The 21,727-nt window shown below is 39.5% G+C and overlaps 1 protein-coding gene across 1 annotated transcript in view; it reads left to right on the forward strand.

The window, feature by feature from the left end:
• Window positions 1-21,727, forward strand: part of GABRB3 (gamma-aminobutyric acid (GABA) A receptor, beta 3) — a 110,617-nt gene that overhangs the window by 68,373 nt on the left and 20,517 nt on the right. Inside the window, exons 3-5 of the mRNA XM_010580477.1 lie at window positions 10,876-11,096; window positions 16,626-16,708; window positions 17,815-17,952. Coding sequence (XP_010578779.1) covers window positions 10,876-11,096; window positions 16,626-16,708; window positions 17,815-17,952 — 442 coding nt within the window. The remainder of the gene's footprint in view (window positions 1-10,875; window positions 11,097-16,625; window positions 16,709-17,814; window positions 17,953-21,727) is intronic.

The following is a 21,727-nucleotide window of genomic DNA, read 5'->3' on the forward strand; positions in this document are numbered from 1 at the left end:
GCAGCTTTCCCTGAATCCTATTTTTGCTGTACAGACTTTGTACAAAGTTTGTACAGTTCCTGATGAATCTAAACCCTTCATCCCTATGCTGTTGTCTGAAGGACTGATTCTCTAGCCAGCATGAAAAAGCACTGCCGGAGCAAGAGCAGAGGTAGATGATCAAGGATATAATTTTCATATTTGAGGAGGCCATCTGATTATCATAACTGAGGTGCTCTGCAGAATACTAATCTCTGGCTGAAAGCAATGGTATATAGTGTACCTTGTTCATGCTCCTTTTCTCAGCCACATTTTGTTCACCCAAAGGCCTCGTGGGGAAAATGATTTCCTGCCCCTTAAATGCACTTTGCTGCTTCTGAGGTATTCAACAATAGTAGATGAATTAGGTAAGTAATTGAGCAGTGGTTATAGGCTGTACCTGAGGTAGGGAAGACTCCGGTTCTTTAAATAACTGGTCTGTGTCTTTACTTCTGAGTTCAAGGAGTGCCTTTGAAATCAGTGTGTCCACCTAGCACAGATTTATACGAGTAATTTTGCTGCAGGAGAAACATTATATACAACAGAGTAACTGTCTAGTGAGCAAAAAACACTTTATGTAAGGGAAGTGTATAAGCCAAGTTTTAAGTTCTCAATGTTTTCACCACATTTCCAAGGAAATAAAAATATTTGCCCTCTGTCCTTGCCATTGGTACCACACTGGGAGGAATGTCTCAATACACAAGTAGCCCATTCTACATTCAATTACTTGAAGTGAGCCTACAGCAGAACGCATGCACCGTTTTTCATCTTTGCAGGTATCTTGTATTGCACATATGTGTTGATGTCAGAAAATAGCCTAGAATAGCCTTGAGGAAAGTATTGTTACTGTACTGTACTGTACTGTACTGTAGACTGTAGGACCATAGAATCACAGAATGGTTTGGGTTGGAAGGGACCTTAAAGATGACCTAGTTCCAGCTCCCCTGCCATGGGCAGGGACACCTTCCACTAGACCAGGTTGCTCAAAGCCCCATCCAACCCGGCCTTGAACACTGCCAGGGATGGGGCATCCACAGCCTCTCTGGGCAACCTGCTCCAGTGCCTTACCACCCTCACAGGGAAGAATTTCTTCCTTATATTTAATCTAAATCTACCTTCTTTCAGTTTAAAACTGTTACCCCTTGTCCTGTCACTACACTCCTGATAAAGAGTCCCTCCCCATGTTTCCTGCAGGCCCCCTTTAGGTACTAGAAGGCTGCTATAAGGTCTCCCCAGAGCCTTCTCTTCTGCAGGCTAAACAACCTCAACTCTCTCAGCCTGTCCTCATAGGAGAGGTGCTCCAGCCCCCTGATCACCTTCATGGCCCTCCTCTGGACCTATTCGAGCAGGTCCATGTCTTTCTTATGCTGGGACCTCCAGAGCTGAACGCAGTACTGCAGGTGGGGTCTCACCAGAGCGGAGTAGAGGGGAAGAATCATCTCCCTCGACCTGCTGGTCACGCTGCTTTTTGATGCAGCCCAGGATATGATTGGCTTTCTGGGCTGCAAGTGCACATTGCTGGATCATGTCCAGTTTTTCATCCACCAATACCCCCAAGTCCTTCTCCGCAGGGCTGCTCTCAATCCAGTCATTGCCCAGTCTGTATCCATGTTTGCGATTGCTCCGACCCAGGTGCAGGACATTACACTTGGCCTTGTTGAACTTAAGGAGGTTCACACGAAGGGGAAAGTAACCAACACATTATCCACTGGAGGATCAGTTTTGCTCTAAGTATCCTAAGTATATACAAACCCCTGGGAATGCCTGCTGTCATCAGAGAATTCCGCTTTAAAAAAATCTAGCTACTAAAACTGGAAGTTTTGAAGATTTGCGACTAAATATGTGTTTCATGTTGGTTTAGACCATCCTGTTTGTGGCTTCAGGAGTCGGGCAGCGTTGCAGTTTGAAACACTCGCATTTTTTTTTATGCAGTGACAAATTTTGATTCCCTGATTCCAAAAGCTATTAGCAGATCTTTGCAGGGTGTTCAGATTACATGCAGGAAGGGAGACACTTGCTCAGCAAGACATTTCCCTTTAAAATCACTGACAGCCTAATTTTTTAAAGGGCACCGGCAGGGGACATGCTCTTTTCCACTTCTTTCACAAGTCTCTGTACAGCAAGAGGTTTGTGTGTGTGAGGGTTGAATATCACATATGCTTGTAATATTTCCTCTTGGATGCAGCATTTGGCTTTTTTTACCCATTTATTTTGTGCTTTACCAAGTTTTATGAGCATAAGCCATGTCACAGGACGAGTTTATCCTACCCGCAGTAATGAGTTTTTAGTGAATGCATTGTTTTCCTTTTGACTTAGCACGCGTCCCAATTTTGTTACTGCAAGATGTAAAGTTGGATTTAGCATTACTGATAGAGTGAAAGGGCAAAGTGAGGGAAGCTGGCAGTGTAAGTAATGTGTCTAGAGGGAAGGGAATAGGCTACGCAGGGCAGTTCACGGATCACCTTTCTGACTCTTGGCCATTGCAGAGAAATCTCTTCTAGTTTATTTCCTTGCTCAAAAATGAACACATAATATCCTGGTCCCAATGAACTGCCTGTTTACATGTAAAGAGCCACAGTTGCTGTGGACACCCTGTCACCGTGTCCGTAGTGGCGGGGACTCCCCATGGAGGGCAGCAGGGCAGGGCCCAGCAGCCAGGGCCTGTCCCGCTCCCAGCCAGGAGCAGGGCGGCTGGGGGGCACCGGGGCAGCCCCAGCCCCCGGCACCCGGGCCCTCCCTAGGGACGGGGACGGGACAGGGCTGGGCTGCGACATGGGCCTGTGAGTGGGCCCGGCTTGGTAGGGCCCATGGCCGGGCAGGGCAGGGCTGTGGGGAGCCGGAGCGTGGCCCTGCTGTGGTGGTGCTGGGGCAGAGGCTGACGGCCGGGGGGCTGGCACAGGTTCCTGGGCCCTGGGCAGGGTGGGGGGAGCCCTGGGGTCTGGCCGGGCCAGCAAGGGCTGGGGGAGCCCTCCAGGCCTGGCACACCCAAATGGGGTGTGCCGTGATACTGGAAAATACACAGATCACGTTTCAAGTTACACATTTTAAAAACATTGGATGGCCAATGTGTTCTCACTCTCTTTCTCAAAGGGCATTTTGTTCATGGCATCTGTCTTGAATGGGATTTCCTGTAAGAATATCTGGTGGTTCAGATCATCACCGACAGCAAGTAGAAATTTGGGTGTCAGCCTTGCTGCTCTGGTGCCGGTGAGATTGACTGGCTCCCAGAGTCAGCAAATGGATAGGTTGGGAGGTGAGAAAATTTAAAAAGTTCTCTCCACAGTGAGAAATAAAATTCCTTTTTTTAACCAAAAAGTGTGGATGTGAACAGATATGTATTTCCGTTTTCATTCAAGTGCATGTTTCCTTTGGCTTTCTGTTCCTAAATATAGGTTTGTTTTACTTAACTCTGGAGTGACTAAAAAAAAAAAAATCATATGAGTTCTGGAGTGCCTTTAGAAAGGTCTTTTTACAATTCTATGTAGACTTTTCGGTCTGAAGTATGGGTTTACTGAAAATTGTTTTGGATTATTTTCATGTTCAATCATAGCAAATAAGAAGGGCATGGAGCTATATATTTATCGTCACAGTATTTAAAACACATCTGTGTATTCCCAGCTATGGAGGCTCTCAACTACCTCCATCACTGCTGTCCTGGAACACCTTGCAGACACTACAAGTATTATGCATGCAATAGTCTAAGAAATAGGAAGACCTGAACAAATAGGACAAATAATATCAACTTACAGGGCTTTCTCTGAGTTTTGTTTTTCCTTCCAGATTTTTATTGATGAAATTCAAGTAATGCCAAAGAGAGATAAAAGTTGATATATTTATGGAAAGAACAAAGTAGAAGTGTGAGAAGTCCTTCATTCTCTAAAATGGGTACCTGGTAGATCCCAATTTTTTAGCCTTTGTTCATATCTAATAACTGGAAAAAAAAATCCCATAACTTTAAGATTTTAGGGCACTAGCTCATTTCTCCAACTCACTGGTGGCACATCCTGCTACTGTGTAGGAGGTACAATCCATTAGTTGTCAGTTCCCATCTCTCTAAGGTCAGCTGCCTCAATCATGGGAACCAGCTGACAGCTGATAAAGGTTGATTTTTTTCTTCCCTGTAGGTTGTTAGCAGGATTTCAATTAGTGCAATTAAATGTACCTGTTTTCTTGAGGTCCCAACAGCTCTAAAATAAATAAATTTGTGCTTCGTGAAGCAAGTGCAGTGCCTCACTGAGCCTAGCATTATTTTTCTTTCTTATATAAGTCTTTTTTTTAAAGATATTTGGTGGGGTTTTTTTCTGACTTGATCTCTTTTAGAGTTTTCAAGTGTAGCACCTAAACATTTGACATTTCTATTCCTTTTCTTTAGGAGGGCTCCATCAGATACTGAATTTTATGTTCTATCTGTCCATCATCAAGTGGATTTTGATTACAAATTGCCACACAACCTTTGGACAGATCTTCAAGGGTGTAGTGAAAGACCTTACTTCTTTTAGCTAGCTTTCTGCCACCAGATCAGAGAGCATGATACCCTTGATGTGTAAAGGTGTATGCTAGTTTTTCTGTGATCAGTCCTTTGGGAATAGAAGCTCCTGATTACTGAGAAGCCTATGGTGTTGTAATACCTGTGATACTCTGAACCAGAGAAGAAAAATTTAAATTTTCCCCCCCCCCCCCCCCCCCCATCTGTCAGGGATTAAATAGCCCAGACTGACTTCTTACTGTCTGGACTTACATCCCTGAACTGAAATATTTGCAGGAACTTTGTTCTTTCTCTCTCTGTATTTGCCTACCAAAGCTCAGCCCAGGCACTTGCTTCCTTGTCAGCTGGTGTCCTCTGATGTTCGGATGAGAGAATACCCCAAGAGTAGGAAGGCATCCCCATCTGTTTGTTGTGGGCTGAGGAACACATAGACAGAAAAGCCAATACCCAGCTTTTGAAGAGTAAGCTGCTGTGGCTGTGGCAGGAAGGTGCCGCGGGGCAGTACCCACGGAAGGGGCCCAGCTGCTCCCTTCATTCCTGTTGAGAAGCTTCTCTTCTGTTGCAGTGACCACCACCTGTCCCCGAAAAGCTGGGGAGAAGCTGCTTTGGCCGGTTGCTATGTCAACCATGCTCCCTTTGCCTGCAGAATGCTGAGATCTGGTTGATATGGCAACACTCCTCGGAGCACCGAGATGCTCGGTGGGGGACGGGCTTTTTGGAGAAGACACTATGGTTGCAGTGGAGATAGAAAGTCTTGTGCCAGAGGGTATGAGAGGGCAGGAAAGACCCATGCAATCATACATTTATTTGGAAAACTATTTTATAGCATCAAGTGGGTTCTTGGAGTCTAAATATTTCCTTAGATCTATTTATAACACCATCCTTGTGTGTTTTAGTAGAAGAGGAAAAAAATCATGGTAATTTGGTACAGAGGATACCAAGACAACATGGTTGTATGGAGGGTCATGCTGAAATCAGTGTAATTGAGCTGCTTTAGCATTGCATTTTCTTAACAGAAGAGTATTTTAGCCACATGCTTGGGAAAATATGTGCCATGTTTTCAACCTGTCACTGTTGTGGGGTTTCTGAGTGGTGTCAGAGAGAAGCCCGAGTCAGGATCTTATAGGTGAGATGAATCTTTACTATAGCAGCAGGTAGACCGAGAAATGTTCGAGGAAGGTGTTTTGGTGGCACAGAGGGGATATGTGTGCATCTGTGTGTGTGTGCACATCTCCTTCACTGAGGCTGCTCATGAACTATATCTAACACCAGAAAGGTTCTGATCAGGCAATTTTCTTGTAAAAGACTCTGCAGAACAATAGACTTTGGTGATTTTCTCCATTCCCTGACAATTAAATAAGTAATGTATGGTTTAGACATTGGGAAAATAAAAATGTCAACAGGTAAAATATAATGTAAATTTTTTCTTTAATAATTGTTTTCTATATATGAAGATTGCTGAAGCTTTTAGAACATTTCAAATGCTGATAAAAATGTTTAAGTGATCATCTCACACAACTGAATAGTATTGCTGGTAAATTCTGACTTCCTAAAGTTAGCCTTTCTGAATATCTCTTTATAAAATTCATTTTTAGCTGTGTGAATTAATGTGTGCATGAATCTATTTGTCATGTCTCTTCTGTGGATGGTAGGGGGACAGATTTACAGCTATTTTGTCAAAGGATAGGATTATCAGTTTGGCTTTGCAACTCACTTTGGGCTTATTGGGAAGAATTTAACCCAATCATCAATGCTTCAGAAATAGCTCCTTATACTACAGCAGCCATATCTAATTTTTGAAAGTCTGTGGAAGGTGAGGGAAGGGACCTTGAAGTTATATGGAGACTAAGGCATGGATTTTCAATACATCTTTTTATCCACTGAATGAGTATTTACTTTATTAACTTGATCAAAAATAAATAATCCAAAAGCTGATGGTAATAATCACATTTGTCTGTTGGTCAAGAAAGCAAGGATGTGAATTTACATCCAAATGCAAATCTAAAACAGGAATCCATGTTTCAAGTAGATACAAGGCTGTCTTCCCAAGCAGTGGAATACTTGTTTTTTGCATACATTTTTCCAATATTTCTGTTAATTTTCAATATATTTATTTATTTTGCATGAATAATTTCTTTTGCTTGACTGCCATATTAACAGTATTCCATCATAATTATTAATTGTAGTGTTCTGTCTAGCAGTCATTTTGAAGAAACACAACATTTTTACAGCTACTGGAAAACTTTAATACCCTTGATACATAATACAGTAAGACTGTGAACAGCAATAGTCAATTTTAGAACATTATTGCTGCTATGATGTTGTTAATTTTATTTTGATGAGCAAACTGTATTTTTAAATTTTTCTTTCCCTTTTATTGAATGCAGGAGAGAAAAGCTAAGGATAAACCCCGTAGCAGAAAAAAAATTATTGTTTGCTTTTAGTATCACTGCATATTAGCATTTATCGTTCATTAGTCCTATAGTCAATGCATTAGGTACTGTACAGTAGCATACTATAATACATTCTGCCTGTCTGAAGTGGCTTTGTAGTTAAATCATACTTGCTTCCTACATGGTATGTTCAGTCTGTGGAGAGACAAATATCATGTAGAAAATGCTTTAAAATTTCTTTTTACGTGGTTAGCATATACAATATTTGTGAGTCTCTATAATTCTTAAGATGTTTTGAAATCACAGATAATACACACGAACACTGATATATTATACTCTATTTAAGTTGTGATATCAGCCTCTTTACCATTGTATCTAAATTCCTTCCCACGTATTATCTACTATTTGAGGTGGGGTTTTTTTGTTTGTTGTATGGTTTTTTTTTCCCCCAGGGAAAACTATGTTGAAAAAACATCAGCACACCCTTCTGTGTGCCTTCCCTCACATTACATTAGTGGCATTGTTGCAGTGCTAGAAAGTCAAGGAAGCTTGTCACCGTTCTTTATCCTTGTAAGATATTCCATGGTCTTTGAATACACAAAAAAAAGCTCATGTTGCCTGTGAAGTCCAGCTTTTCCCATTTTGAGGACATATCTCCTGTACTTCAGAAGCACTGTGTTTGTCCTTCTGTCAGGGCTTTGAATGATTTTGTTACCATGCTTGACCTGAAGCGCCTATTACTGTGAGAAACTGGAGAGGGCAAAGGGGGACCTTGACTGTAGCATGGTATTGTATGGGGAAAAAAAATGATTTATGGAGGTCTTTGCTGCTGAGAAAATTGTGCACTGCTCTGTGCAATAGTTAGAATTTCCTAAAGCTGGCAGCTCTGTGTCATCTTTGACATATAACAGCACCCTAATACAGTAGCTGTAGTGGGATTAATCTCTTCTAGATTAGACATGTACCCTCTTGACCTCTGTATCAGAGCTAGTCCTCATAAGCTCCCCTGGAGGAAAGTGGCCCTTAATAAACTTTGTAGGCTACTTACCTAGGGGTAAAAGTCCATTTTCTCATTTTACCTGACAAATACATAGTGCATTTTTTCCAGTCTACACTCAAACAAATTTTGCATTTTCCTCTGGAGTATAGAAAAGGGGAAAACTTCCTTTATGGGTACAAAGCTTAGAAAATTAGTTAATCAAAGAATAAGAGCTGACATCCTTATGGTTTTAATAAGCTTAGTTTCTGCTGGGGGTGACTTTGGTAGAGCCTTTCCTGCTCATTTTATCACTTCTCACACAAACAAGCCGTTTCAGTACAGTTCTACTACAAGTTTGCTGCTGCTTTTTGCTTTGACATGATTGGAAAAACTGTGATGGTGAACAAGCATGGTTCATATTAATTCTTTCTATCCCATTATCTTCAGAGCAGGTGAGGCTGGCAGAGCACAAATCTACAGTGATCCTTCAAGGTGTGTGGTAGCACACATGCTTTCTTGGGCACTCTATTTCTGCCATGTCTGTTGTTCAAAGTGCAGAGAGTGGGGTTAGGCAGACGTGTCAGTGCATCTGGGTAGTATATTGCTGTTGCAGAAGATGCTGTTTGAGCATTTTCGTTAGTAGATACTGAGTAGATACTTAGAAGAACTGGTAATGAGCTGCTGTTTTGCATGCAATAATGTACTTTTTTAAAATAACTTTTCAGGGTATCATTGCTTTCAGTGCAGGCAAATATAGTCATATACATTAGCAGACTTACAGATAGGGGGTTTTAATTTAAAGTTAAGATGAAATAAGAAGTGAAGGTTAATTGAGAAAGCACTAATGAAACTTGTACTGTAGAGGATAAATTTTTGGAAGCTTGTCTTTCAGCCAAGACAATGAAAGTTCTTGATGTTTGCTTAATGTTGCTGTTTCTGTATGTAATTTGTAAACGTTTTTCTCTGTTATTCCATGCCATAGTAAATTTTATTATTTAAAAATAAAATTACAGACTATTCCTGCTTGTATTGTTACATATGTTCTACTTAGCTAGTTAATTAATCCATTCATTGGCTGTTAGCATGTATTTTATCTCAAGCCAAAGGCAAAAGGAGGCTAGCCTAAAGTTCTCTTGTGTTCAAATGTACTGCTTCTCTTATATCTTGGTGCTAGCTGTTTCACTTCTTTCAATGCTGTGCAGTGCAACCCCATTTCTTTATTTCTGTTCAGCATTATTTTGCGCAGATACTGTGTATTTACACATAGTGAGCTTTTGGTGTACTGCTCATGTGTCCACAGCTTTTATAATCCCTGATTTCTTGACGTTGTTGTGCAAACCATTGTAGAAGCCAAGCACACAGCAAATTTTGAATGTTAACAGAAACAAGCTTTAATTAAGGTGGAACAGAGCTGGTAGAGGATGTTTGTTCTAATGCATCAGTGTCAGAAAATTGGTTGCAGAGAACATGAGGAGAGATGTGGTCTTCCTGATGTGCTAACGGAAGCGATGCAGGTGCACCCAGTATAGCATGTACCGCGTTCCCTGGTGAGCAGGGACCGTTAGTCCCACCAAAGAAAGCTTCTGAAAAAAAGGTCAGAGCACATTCTCCTGAGCAGTCGTGTCAGATTTGAGTTCGGAGGAATGAGCTTCCTTCCAGGCAGTTCCATGCGGGCTCCTTTCTCCCATCACCAGGCCTTTTTGTTTTCAAAGGTCTCCTATTAGTTTCCTAAAATAGGAACAGCTTGTCCTTGATATCTATTATGATTTATTTTTCTAAGCAATTAAATTTGATTTCTTAAAGCTATAGCAGCTCCCTCATTAAAGAGACTGAATCACTGAATAACAAATGCAAAGGCTCCGGGTGTGAAAGGCATGCTTAGGTTTCATTTGATTTCAAGGAAAAGCTGTAGTGCTTGAGGGAAGCAGGGCAGGATCAGTGCCTGAAATTGGGTTGTCTTCACATGAAACCCATTACAAGAATGGACCATTCCCAACAGCCGTACTTCGAAAGCCTGAACATCCTTTTCCTGAACAAGCAGCAAGCCTGAGGGCTTTTGCATCACCAGCTTGTAGAACCAGATGCAAATGCAGGTATCCTGTGGCTTGCACACCTGCTGCTAAATATTGAAATGTGTTTGGAGATCACATAAATTTCTCAGTGTTTTGTGAAGAGTTTCATGAAGAGTTTTGTTGTTTAGAGCACTTCTGTAATTTGAAAATCAGGGTTTTAACGGCCTATACTTAACGGTCTCATTTTTTTCACTGTTAAATATGGCGCTACTATCACATGACCAAGTCAGGTTAGTAAGTTCTGAAATGAAATAAAGAATTTTAAAATGGATGTTTCAGGCTTCTGTATCCATGTTTAGGCTTTTATGTTAGTGATCACAGCTCATAGCAGACAGCATGAACCTTAATTGACAAAATTATGAAAACCAAACATTGACATTGGTGGGACTTTACTACAATCTACTGTTCTTCTAAATACCAATGTAGCCTGTTGATGAGAAAATCTTGATGTTACTGCAAGATGTAGTCTCACACAAAGGTACACATATAAACAACGTCTTTGCAGTTTATTTTTTCAGACAGAAATTTGCATACTGCTTCAAAATACTTCGAATGTTTTTCCATTCATCTATCATTTTTAAAAAATGGGAAGATGATGGTATTTTCCTATTATCTTGTTTATCATTCCACAAACATCATATTTCAGGTAGGTGTCAGGGGAAATACATGAAAGAAAAGGAGGAGCAGGGCAAAAGATAACAATACTAGCTGAGTATCTTAAGACTTGAAAAGCCCCCTTAGGCTAGAGTGATACTTGAATTATTAGAATTTAATTAGTGATAGGAATATTTAATGTTTTTATTAAGCATTTTTTAAAAAATATTTAAATTAAACCAACAGCAAAACAAGCTAGTGACAGGGAAAAAAAATTCTTCTAGTTACACCAAGTATGATTGACTGTTGTGCTTCTCTTTTTTTACTCACCAGGATTACACTTTGACTATGTATTTTCAACAGTACTGGAGAGATAAGAGGCTGGCTTACGCTGGCATACCTCTCAACCTCACACTCGATAACCGAGTGGCAGATCAACTGTGGGTGCCTGACACTTACTTCTTAAATGACAAGAAATCATTTGTACATGGCGTTACCGTGAAGAATCGAATGATTCGCCTTCACCCGGACGGAACGGTGCTTTACGGCCTCAGGTCTGTACCTCCATGATGAAAATTTCATCACTGTTGTTATGTATTGTTGATATTTGCTTCCTGGTACAAGGTTATTACAAACACTGGGTAGTGTATTATGTAACCTTCCCTGTAACTCTGAAAGATGCCTGTAGAAAACAAATGACATGCTTGATGTTTCTTAATTTTGCCAGAAGCGCCTTCAGTCAGGTTTTATCTGTTTCTGTAGAGTCACCATATCTGGAAAGCCCACTAGCTATAGGAAGCAGAAAGGCATGCATTAATTGCAAACCTGAAAATTTTGTCCAAAATACAAGCGGTAAGATTGAATGTGGCTGCTTATGTTGACTCTTGATGTGTCTGTAGTTGATAAACAAAAAGCCACAAGCAGCCCTGGTTGAATCGAGTCAGCCACAGTTAAGACCATGTCTATGGGTACCTTCAGTGATTTCTTCAAGCAGGGATCAGCACTGCAGTGTGTTGTATTTCAAACCAGAGGTACAAAGTGACCTTACATTATCCTACTTTCTGCCTATTTTAGGCTTGACCTGTGTTTTCTTTGTTTTCTGTCATAGCTTTTATGGTTAGGAACACCAAAAAAATCCTTCCCTTAATAAGCTTAACAACACTAGCAAAAATCTTAATGGAAGACTCAGTAGTATCAAAAAGTTGCTTTCCTTGGACAGGTTACTCCATTTGCTCCAGTGCTTTAAATGTACTAGGAAAACAAGTCTGCCAGTGGAAGCTCCATTTCCATCATTGGAAGTTTCTTGTATTTTTAAGCATAGATCATACTCAAGATTGCTGCCCATAGGTAGTGCACAATAGAGTCCCTAGTATAAAAATGATTGAGAACTGAAAAGTGGTGCAGATGGATTATATGTTTAGTATAATTATTTTACCTGCTTTTGGTTTTTATCAACAGTTGGAACTTTTTACCTGACTTGGGTCTTGGCCCCTCACCTCTATAACTCCTATTACATGTCATGTATTGGCTATAATTGGATGAATCTTTCCAGACAAAATAAAAATAGACTCAGCCTATTATGAAACTTTAAAGAAGTTTAGGATGTTCAGGAAATATTGTCTCTATAATTAACTGTTTTTAGCAAAAGGAGGCTTTCATCTCATGTGCTGTTGACCCAGTATGGAACACTGCAGGTTTAGGATTCTTTCCACAAGTAGTTAAATGTCAAAAAATAATGCCAGATATTTTTGTTTCCTTTATCTCAAGAACCAACCCCACAAGCAATGTAATAAAAAAATGATAGAGATTAGAACTCTTGTGATCGTAATAAGGTATAGCAGTCTTTCTGTCACACTGTAAAAACATTTGGAGTCATTCAGGTGAGGATTATCTGTCATAAAAGAGTGTATTTGAATAAGTTAACTTCCTCTTCTGCAAAATGTAAATGTCCACAAGCAGATTGCATTTCACTTGATTGATAGTATTTGGTTAGCAGGGATTTCACCAGTGGCTCATGTGTGGCACGCTTCTTTCCATTCCCTTTCCTCTGAAAGCACACAACATCCAGGGTCAGATATCCATGGTGTGAAGCCGCTGAGTTAATGAAGGATAACTGTCTGAAATTAAATCTTGGCAAAATACAGGACATCATTGTGAACAGAAGGAAGAAAATATCAGCCTTAGCTCTGTCAATTTAAAGACTTGTGCTTTGTGTTGCTCTACCGCTAACCTATCTTCTTGTGTTGTGGCTTCAGAGCATCCCAATGGCATTGGCCTCAAGCCACAGCCTGGAGGCAATGATTCATCCTGCGGGCTGAGACCAGAACCTGGAGTTTTATGAGCCACAAAACACAGGGTGACTGAGAATAATAGGGGAGATTTTGGAGGGTTGCAACCATTTATAGACTATCCATGGAGCAAACCAGTTACTCAAAAAATATATAACAAAAGGGATCCCGAGGCCACACTTGCTCTGTGTTCCCTTCTGAACAATGTAGAATTTATCATAGTTTTGAAAGACTTGACCTTCAGTTATCCAAGGTTTCTCTCTACTTCAGAGGAAGCAGTTTGCTACCACAGCAAAAGTCTATGAGAGTGGGGGAAGGAGACAGCAGTTTTTTGAGGTTCGACCCATTTCTGGGGAATTTTTTTCTTTGGGCACAATACTGACTTTGTTCCACTTTGTTCAGAACAATATGATGATACAACAGCTTTTTTTCATAATAGACCAAAAAAGAAATAAAGACATTATAGACTGGGTGTCAAAAATAGAGGCTTTCCAACTGCTTGTATGTTTGCCATATATAGACATCTTGTTCTTAGGCAGTACAATGCTAAATGTTATAAATAAATAGAGTGGAAGAATATATGTATTTTATCTGAAAGGACTCACGTAGTTATCACCCATATATAAAACATGATGGATGTTTGCAAGGTAAAAAAGTTAGTTGTCATCGGTCAGACAAGGCAAGTGCCCTTATTTCTGTTCTTTTTTGGATGAATGTATTTCTGTATCAAGATGAAACGAGGATCAAATTAGCCATCAGGACTGTGAGCTAGTCACATAAGAAGTATTTGTATTGCTTAGCCTGATTTATATTGCAAACTTTTGCGGGACAGAAACTATCCTTCTGTCAGTTGTTTGTGCAGCACCTCCCAGCACATCACAGGTGGGGTTCCTGTACAATACAGCAATACAATCAAAGGCAATCAACCTGGTAATAAAGTAGCAGAGAAGGATAAGAGAATCTATATCCAGAGGAAAGATAACTGAAGTAGGGAATTTTAAACAATTAAATATATTTCCTTTGTGTATTGCTTTCACCCAAAATGTATGTGTATCTGTGTACCACTTTATCTTTGTCTGGCTCGTAATTGTTTCTCTGTCACAGCTGTGATGATGAGTTCTTGAAACCCTGTTGTCCTGCTGTGTCAGGCAGCATCCCATCCCATAAAAAATAAACCTGCTCTTCTTGGGAGCATGCACAAGCCTGAGCAATTAACATTTGCTTTTGGTGAGCATTTGTGCAATTTAACTTTGGTTGCTTGAACGTTCATTCAGGAGGGACCTCTGAGCACCCAACTTACTTTGAGTAAATGGGGTAAATCTGTTTCTATCTATATCTAGCTGTATCTTCTTTTCTAGTGGATATTCATGAAATTAAAAACATACATTTTGCTATAGTGTAAAAATTTACTTGAGCAAGAATGTGCAGTTTCTGGTACTGGAACTTGTGACACAGAACCATTACGGTATGTGAATAGGCCAAAATAAAAATACATTCCTTAAAAAGTCATAAGGCAATTAGTAAGTTGAATGCAAGTTTGCCACCTGCGTAATTTTTAATAATTCTCTCAAATTAACCACTTTTAAGTGCATGTGTTCTGGCTGGCTGGCATTTAAAGCTAGTTATACAACATAATAGTTAAGATCCTGGTACCACACTCCCTCTTCTATCAACTTAGCTCATGTGGATTCTGTTGCAGGATCTTAAATGAGACTTAGGTCAGTGCAGGGGGATGTAACAAAGCATGGGATAGAAACCTCATAGCAGCAATGCCCAAGCGTGCCTGCATGTTTTACTTTGAGCACAGTTATCAGTTGACTCAGGAGCAAGATTGATTGATTGCACAATCAGTATGGCTTTGTAAAGCTGATCACTGCTAAGACCTTGTTCATCAATGATCACAGATTTAAGACTAAGTTTTCTCCTCTAAAACCCTATGCTAATCCTAGTTTGATATGCTTAGCTAGAGCTGCTAGTAGTTGTCATATTGAGGAGACATTCATCTCCATAATTAGCCTTGTGTCTAGCACCTTGCTTGAGGGTCCAGAAGGGCACTTGCAAATGTTGATTGCAGAAGACGACGTCCCCCTAAACTGCAGAGCAGCTGAGGAATTGCTGTTTGTAAACTATTCCAGCCCACTGGGGCATGCATTAACAGAGGAGCCAGAGCATCTCCCAACAGGCAGCTGGAGAAAGGTTGACTTACATATCCTCCTGTGATACAATACTTGGTACCTGAAAGCCTCTGGAACTGACATAAGGGTATTCAGAGGACCCTCAGAGTGAACAGCAGTGGCAGAGACATGATCATGCTGTAGATAAGGCTGGGAAGGACAAAGATCGGCTGTGTGCCTTTCTCATTGGTAAGAACACAAGTGAGAAGATATGCTGAGTAACAGATCCTTGAGCTTTCTCCTCTCCTAGCTCATTCCTTGCCTTTGTGCTCATAGAACTGTCTCTCCCTGTGCAAAAAAATTATAATACTTTCTTGCAAAAGCACCTTCTCAGTCAGTGAAGGGTGGCCTCTGTTGTCCTATGAGATAGCTGTAATGGTCTTAATCCCTTCCTTTGGATATTATGTGGTTATCCATCTGAAATAACCTATACACTAAGGATAAGCATTCTTTCCTTCTTTTTCTGGGAGATTGGATAGGGCATTCACAATAACAACACAGGGGTTTTTTTGTGTGAAAGAGGTGAAGAAAGGCACCTGACTGCTTTTCTCCTCTTGAAATGGACAAAACCTTAACATTGAGGGTTCCAGCTTTTAGAGGTGCATTTAAGGTATTTCCCTTCTTGTGTTATTAGTGTAAATTATCACCAGAATATTATTTATTTAGGAACTAATTGTGTACAAGGTCCATCTCTTGTTTATATCAGAAAAGGATCAGTAAGGAATGAAGGAATGGACCTAGTCAGGCCCAGAAGATAGTTTAAATGTGAAATTTATATGAAGCCATTATAAAGAAAATTATGAAGGCTGTGATTCAGCAAAACACTGAAATACACTGAAGATTAATCATAAGCATATGGTTATATCTGTCTAAAAGTTAGTACAAATATATAAATCCATTAATTTAAAAATAAAGTGCCAATGCTGTGTGAAGCTGTTAGTATAATTGTTTTGATTGTGCATGTGTATTGTTGACACTCCTGATATACAAGAGTGTGATGAAAAATGCAGATTTATCACTAGTGAAATGTTTTGCAAATTCATCCTTAGTGTGCTAAATTGCCTGCATCAGAGATAGAGAAGCAAAAATATATTGTTATTTGGGGAGAAAATTTAAAATTCAATACGGCACTTCATTATAAAATCCTCTTTAAATTTGAAAACTTGGGAAGTATACTCAACTTTGAAACAAAGCATTTTGCTGGACTTAAAACATTTTTTCAACATTTCAGTTTTTTTCTAGAGCTGCCACAAAACCAAGGAATCAGTTATTCACAAAGCTCTCATCATTTTGACATTTGTAGCAGACTTTTTTCACTTCACATTTTCTGATTCAAAGTCATATTTTCTAATCTCAGCAAATGTTTGTGTAATATTTGCATACGCAGATAGGTCCACTGAACCCCAAAGGGACTGGTTGCATAAGGGCAAGTCACAGTGAGTTGTTCCATTGCAGTCAGTGTAACCGCTGTTGTGTTAAGCTGCTGCTCAATGTAAAACTATGGACCAGATTCTCAATTATTGTAAGCTACTCTTCAGAGAGTCCTCACTTTGAAAAGTAAACAACAACAAAACTTGGATTACTGTCTGTACAGTTATTCTATTTGATGTTTGTATTTCAGAATCACAACCACTGCAGCTTGTATGATGGACTTGAGAAGATACCCATTGGATGAACAAAACTGTACTCTGGAAATAGAAAGCTGTACGTACATAAGAAATTGCAAGTAAAACCTAGTTCAGATATGGGGCAGTATTCCTTTTATAGAACTGTGTAGTATTTACACTGGTGTCTATAAACGCTATGTGAATCATGCAATTATCACCCTTTGGATTTTTTGTTTGTTTGTTTATTTTACTTTAAAAAAAAAAATAAGGCATCGTCCATTTCTAGATGGATGGATACATCCTAGAAAAATGGGTTTAGGACAGAATGAAGTAATTTGTTGCTCCAGCCTGACTTGGCAGAGGCAGTGACTGGATGCTTATCTTCAACATGAGACATTGAATGTTCATATTTTAGTCAGATTCATTTTCAAGAGAGCAAACACTGTGATATCATTTTCTTTCAGTATGCTTTATTATGCATGGATAGTCTTGCCGCAGGACCTGCCCTGGGCTTTCAGATCGGCCCCATTTATAATTTGCAATTGTGTTCGAAACAGAACCAGATTGTCTCTTCCACCTAATCATGTCCTAGGATTGCAGTATTCAGATGTATATTTGCACTTCAAGAGTTCCTGCTCCATTTCTGCTACTGGCTGGAGATTGTGGGCCATATACAGAAAATACTAGTATATATTCTATATATTCAACTGTAGTCCTCCACTACAGAAGCTAATGGAAATGATGCGACTCACACTTTTTAGTGTGAGTGGAAAAGATCTGCCCCAGTTATGTTTGTCTGTATTCATTGAATAGTCCATCTTCTTCTGGTGATTATCAGCATAAATATACACTTGGTTTCAGTGCTAAATGCGTATGATGTTTTAAATCATGCTAATCTGCAATTTTGCAGATTATTGGGTAGCATTTTCTGTCTCATTGGGGCTATTAATAACTATGTGTATTTTATGAGAGTGATACCAAAAAAAAAAGAAAACAGAGTATTTTGCCTCAAATTCCTGGGCAGACTGTAATGGCACAGCTCTTTGGGAGACCTGCTGACAGACATACAGAGCAAAATACTATACACCACTCCCACTGTTCTGGTTCTTTTCATCGTCTCAAATGACAAACCGCGTGTACTGTGTTTGAAGCTACATTTGAGTCTGCTGTTATTTCTCACTTCCTCTCCACACTTTCCTGCAGACGGCTACACAACTGATGACATAGAGTTCTACTGGAGAGGTGGAGATAATGCAGTCACTGGCGTGGAGAGGATTGAGCTTCCTCAGTTCTCCATTGTGGAATATAGACTGGTGTCAAAGAATGTTGTCTTTGCCACAGGCAAGTATTGTCCATTTAGTGTTTTAATTTCCTTGTGTATGACAATTACTGGTTTATTAATCATAATTAATCATTATTAATCATAATTATATATAGTCTGTATTGTGTGTTTGGCTAGAGAAATCACTTACTTGGTAAATCCTGGAGGGAGGAGTCCATGAAATATCATTTCTTGTTTATTTTTCTTTTTCTTGTGTGTGTGATACTTAACCAGCCACCTAAATATCTATGATCTAAACAAATACGAAGTCATTCACCTCTGAATCATGAGTTTAAATGTAGCCTACAGGGTTACTGAACATACATAAGTATGTTTTGGTATACTAGGTCAAAACCCACTGTTTTTACGAACACCTCCCTGCAACTTTTCAGTGCATGTTTGTTTTGTTGTTGCGTAGTGAATGTAATGTCTTTTATATCTTGATTGGCAGTGATGGGTATATAGTACTATATACATAGCCAGTGCTTTTGTCATCATTATTAAGATGCTGAAATTAAATCCCAGGGTTCCCTCCTTATTTCCTTGAAGATGTAATAAAAGTTACTGGTAACTCACAGCATTGGATGTCTTCAGGTGACAAAGCACAACGTTAATTTACATGTTTAATGTTCGATGTCAGCATAGGAAAATGTTGTGTGTGACAAGACCAAAACAACACAGAAAGCCATCAGCAAGTGTGGGGCCACTATTTGGGACCTCCAGACTTTCAGTGCTCTTCAGACCAAAGGAGTGTGCTGTTCCGTCTGTCCCTGCACACTAGAACAAATGCAGCACAGCTCTATTATGTTTGTAAGCAGCACTTCACCCACTCTTTGGACACAGCATCTGTTCCAAAGTACACAGAAACACAAGTTGTGTTTCAGAACACAAATGTAGATATCGCTGGGATTGAAATTAATATGAGGGGGTTTGCCAGCTGCTGCTGTTCTTGTTTATCATTATGAATGGAAGGGTTTTTTTCTATAGAGAAACAGATACTCTAATCCTATATCCTTCCATTCTGCAGCTAGTGTCACCTTTGGCAGCCAGGGCTTACCTGCCCCTCCACAGGACTGGATATGTGTTTGTAGGATGGCTCTTTTGAACAACAATGAGAATACAGAGAACTTATCTGGGAAGTTTTTGTGACAGTCCAAAGCCACCTTTTAGTTCAGTATGAAATATTTCAGTAAAGGCATGATTTAGTCATGTAGAGATGAGAGAGATCTGTTAAAATCAGGAAAAAGAGAAATCCAAAGAGCTGTGAGACAAATATGAGAGAGAATGAAAACTAGGAGGAGACATTTATATGACTGACCTAATTTTCAGAATCATAACAGTTCTTTCCAAAAAAAACTTGTGGAAGGAATAAAAACATCCCATGCTCCAGAGTTTAAGATAGCTTGACATTAGGGAGTAGGATGAGACAGCCACAGAGAACAGATTACCCCATGTTTCTCGTACCGTCTTCTGAAGCATATAATTTTTGTCTCTGATGAAGACACAATACTGAGTTTACTATTATTTTGGTACAGGACATTATGAAAATGCTTGATTAATTAGAAATTTTGTGACAAGTATTTCCATGCAGGGGAAACATCACATTTGTTTCTCAAAACCACATATTTAATTCTGAGTCTGAAGCACGCTAATGAATCTGACAGATAAAGTCAGCACACTTTTTTAGAATTTCTTCTCAAGACCCTGCTTTCTTATGGTCCTAGTAATTAGGGCCAGTTTCTACATTTTTGTGGAGAATAATTCAGGCATGCTTTTTTTTGGCTTTGAGTTTATTGAAGTCTCAAGGGAAGAGATTAATTCTTTGAGCTCAGTATCTCAGCCAACATTTCAGAGATTTCAGTACTAGTGTGCTTTGATTGTATAAAACTAAAAGAAGACTTCAGAGTCATGCCATAAACAGCTTTTGGAGTAGTTATTTCTCCTATCCTCCATGAGGAACAGTGCTGTATAATCTTGTGTAACTTATGCAAATGGGAAAATCTGTTCCCATAGTTACTACTGAGAAGCAACGGTAAGCATGGGAAAAACCCCATAGATAATGACAGAAGGCTAGGCAGAGCTGGAAGAATACTGAAGGAACTGCATGCATGTTGGAGCATAGCATTGGAGTTAAAAATTATCTTGCCAAATTAGCAAAATGGGTCTGAAAAAAGGTACAAAAGACAATATGGACAAGTGCAAAATACAACATCTATACAACTAACTTTTTGTATCCAAATTCAGGATAGGGAATACCAGATTAGGCCAGGGTTCTGTATGTAGAAACCTAGGGCTTGCTGTTGATCTCAGACTGCACAGGAGCCATTGACATCTTCTTGGGGAAAAAAAAAACCCAACAAACAAAACACATCCTGTAAGGAGTCTGACTTGCATTGCTAAGGCCTGAGCTGAGTATTTGTGGTTGTGGGTAGCGGTCTTCAAGACAGTTGTGGAGCAACAGAAGAGGGTCTAGGGAAAATTAGTAAGTATGAGTGGAAGTCTAGAAAATGGAATACCTGAGATTACTGGAGAAACAGGTATGATTGTGTAGTTTAAAAAAAGAGAAACCTTGGTGGGAATTGCATAAACTCTTCAGGTGTCTAGAAGTTGTCTGCAAAGACTTGGACAATAGCCTGTTCTCTTTATTCCTGATCAAAAGAAGCCAGAGTAGAATTTGAATTGCTATGAAGAAGAAAAATCTGGTTTGACTGTCCTTCTAACACCAGTTAAATTCCATACAGGCTACCATAAGACATCTAAAATGGCACTGGATGCCTATGTGTCAGTAATTGAATTAAGCTCATAGTCAAATGATATCAAATCAGTGCTGTCAATGGAGCCTAAAGAGCTATTCAGCTCTTGAACACCTCTATTCTGTCAAGTGAATAGCTCTTAGGACACTATTCAGTTGCCTAAACATAGGTATCTGGTGCCTCTTGAGATGCTGTAGAGCATCCTGCTTAGCAGTTAGGCTGCTCTTCTGGAGTCTTACAGTCTTGTGTCCTATGTGACAATCCAGTGCTTCAGTATTAATTACTTAACTAGTATTAAGTTCTACTCTTCAATAGCCTAATCCATTTCAAAGGGCATTAGACACTTCTGTATAGGCAATTAAATCACACCTTTAGAATCAGCTGGCTGTAAATCTAGATCTCCATGGTTTACACCGAAAGCTTATGCGCCATCCATGTGTAAATATCTGCATACAAACACCTGAAATGTAGTGCCTAGACCTGTGAGCTGAATCTGCCTCCTAAATGTTTATTATCAAGAAATGCTAAGAAACTGAACAGGAATGGGAATATATAAAACAACACCTAAAAGCTTCAAGATGCATAGCAGTCAGGGCCAGATTAGCAACCTGTTGGTAAGAGGAGGGTAGTCTTAAAAGATTTGAAAATTAATTATTTGCTGTATTCTGAAAGATCAATCTGTAAAGTACATTGCCAATTAGCCGAAGAACCTTCCCAGAAGAACAGATTAAAATAAGAATTCTATAACTGACCAACTCTGTTATCTTGTTTCATACTTGGATAAAACAGCAAGAGACTAATTTAGCCTTGGAGCTAGATATTTCAGCTTGCTAGCTTTTAATGAAATTGAAAAGAAACAAGTAATTACTTTTTACCAAGTGTCCAAATATATGAAAGACGAATACTTTGGGCTCAGTTATTGATTAAGTATTTGTTTTCATGCCTGTATTCTCACTACTGTTGTTAGATTTAAATACTTCAGGCCAAATTCTGTTATTCCTGTACTATTTAAATTAGCCCATAGCCATCAACATGTTATATG

Source organism: Haliaeetus leucocephalus, unplaced genomic scaffold (assembly GCF_000737465.1).
Source record: "Haliaeetus leucocephalus isolate CR32 unplaced genomic scaffold, Haliaeetus_leucocephalus-4.0 Scaffold712, whole genome shotgun sequence".
NCBI classification, from domain to species: domain Eukaryota; kingdom Metazoa; phylum Chordata; class Aves; order Accipitriformes; family Accipitridae; genus Haliaeetus; species Haliaeetus leucocephalus.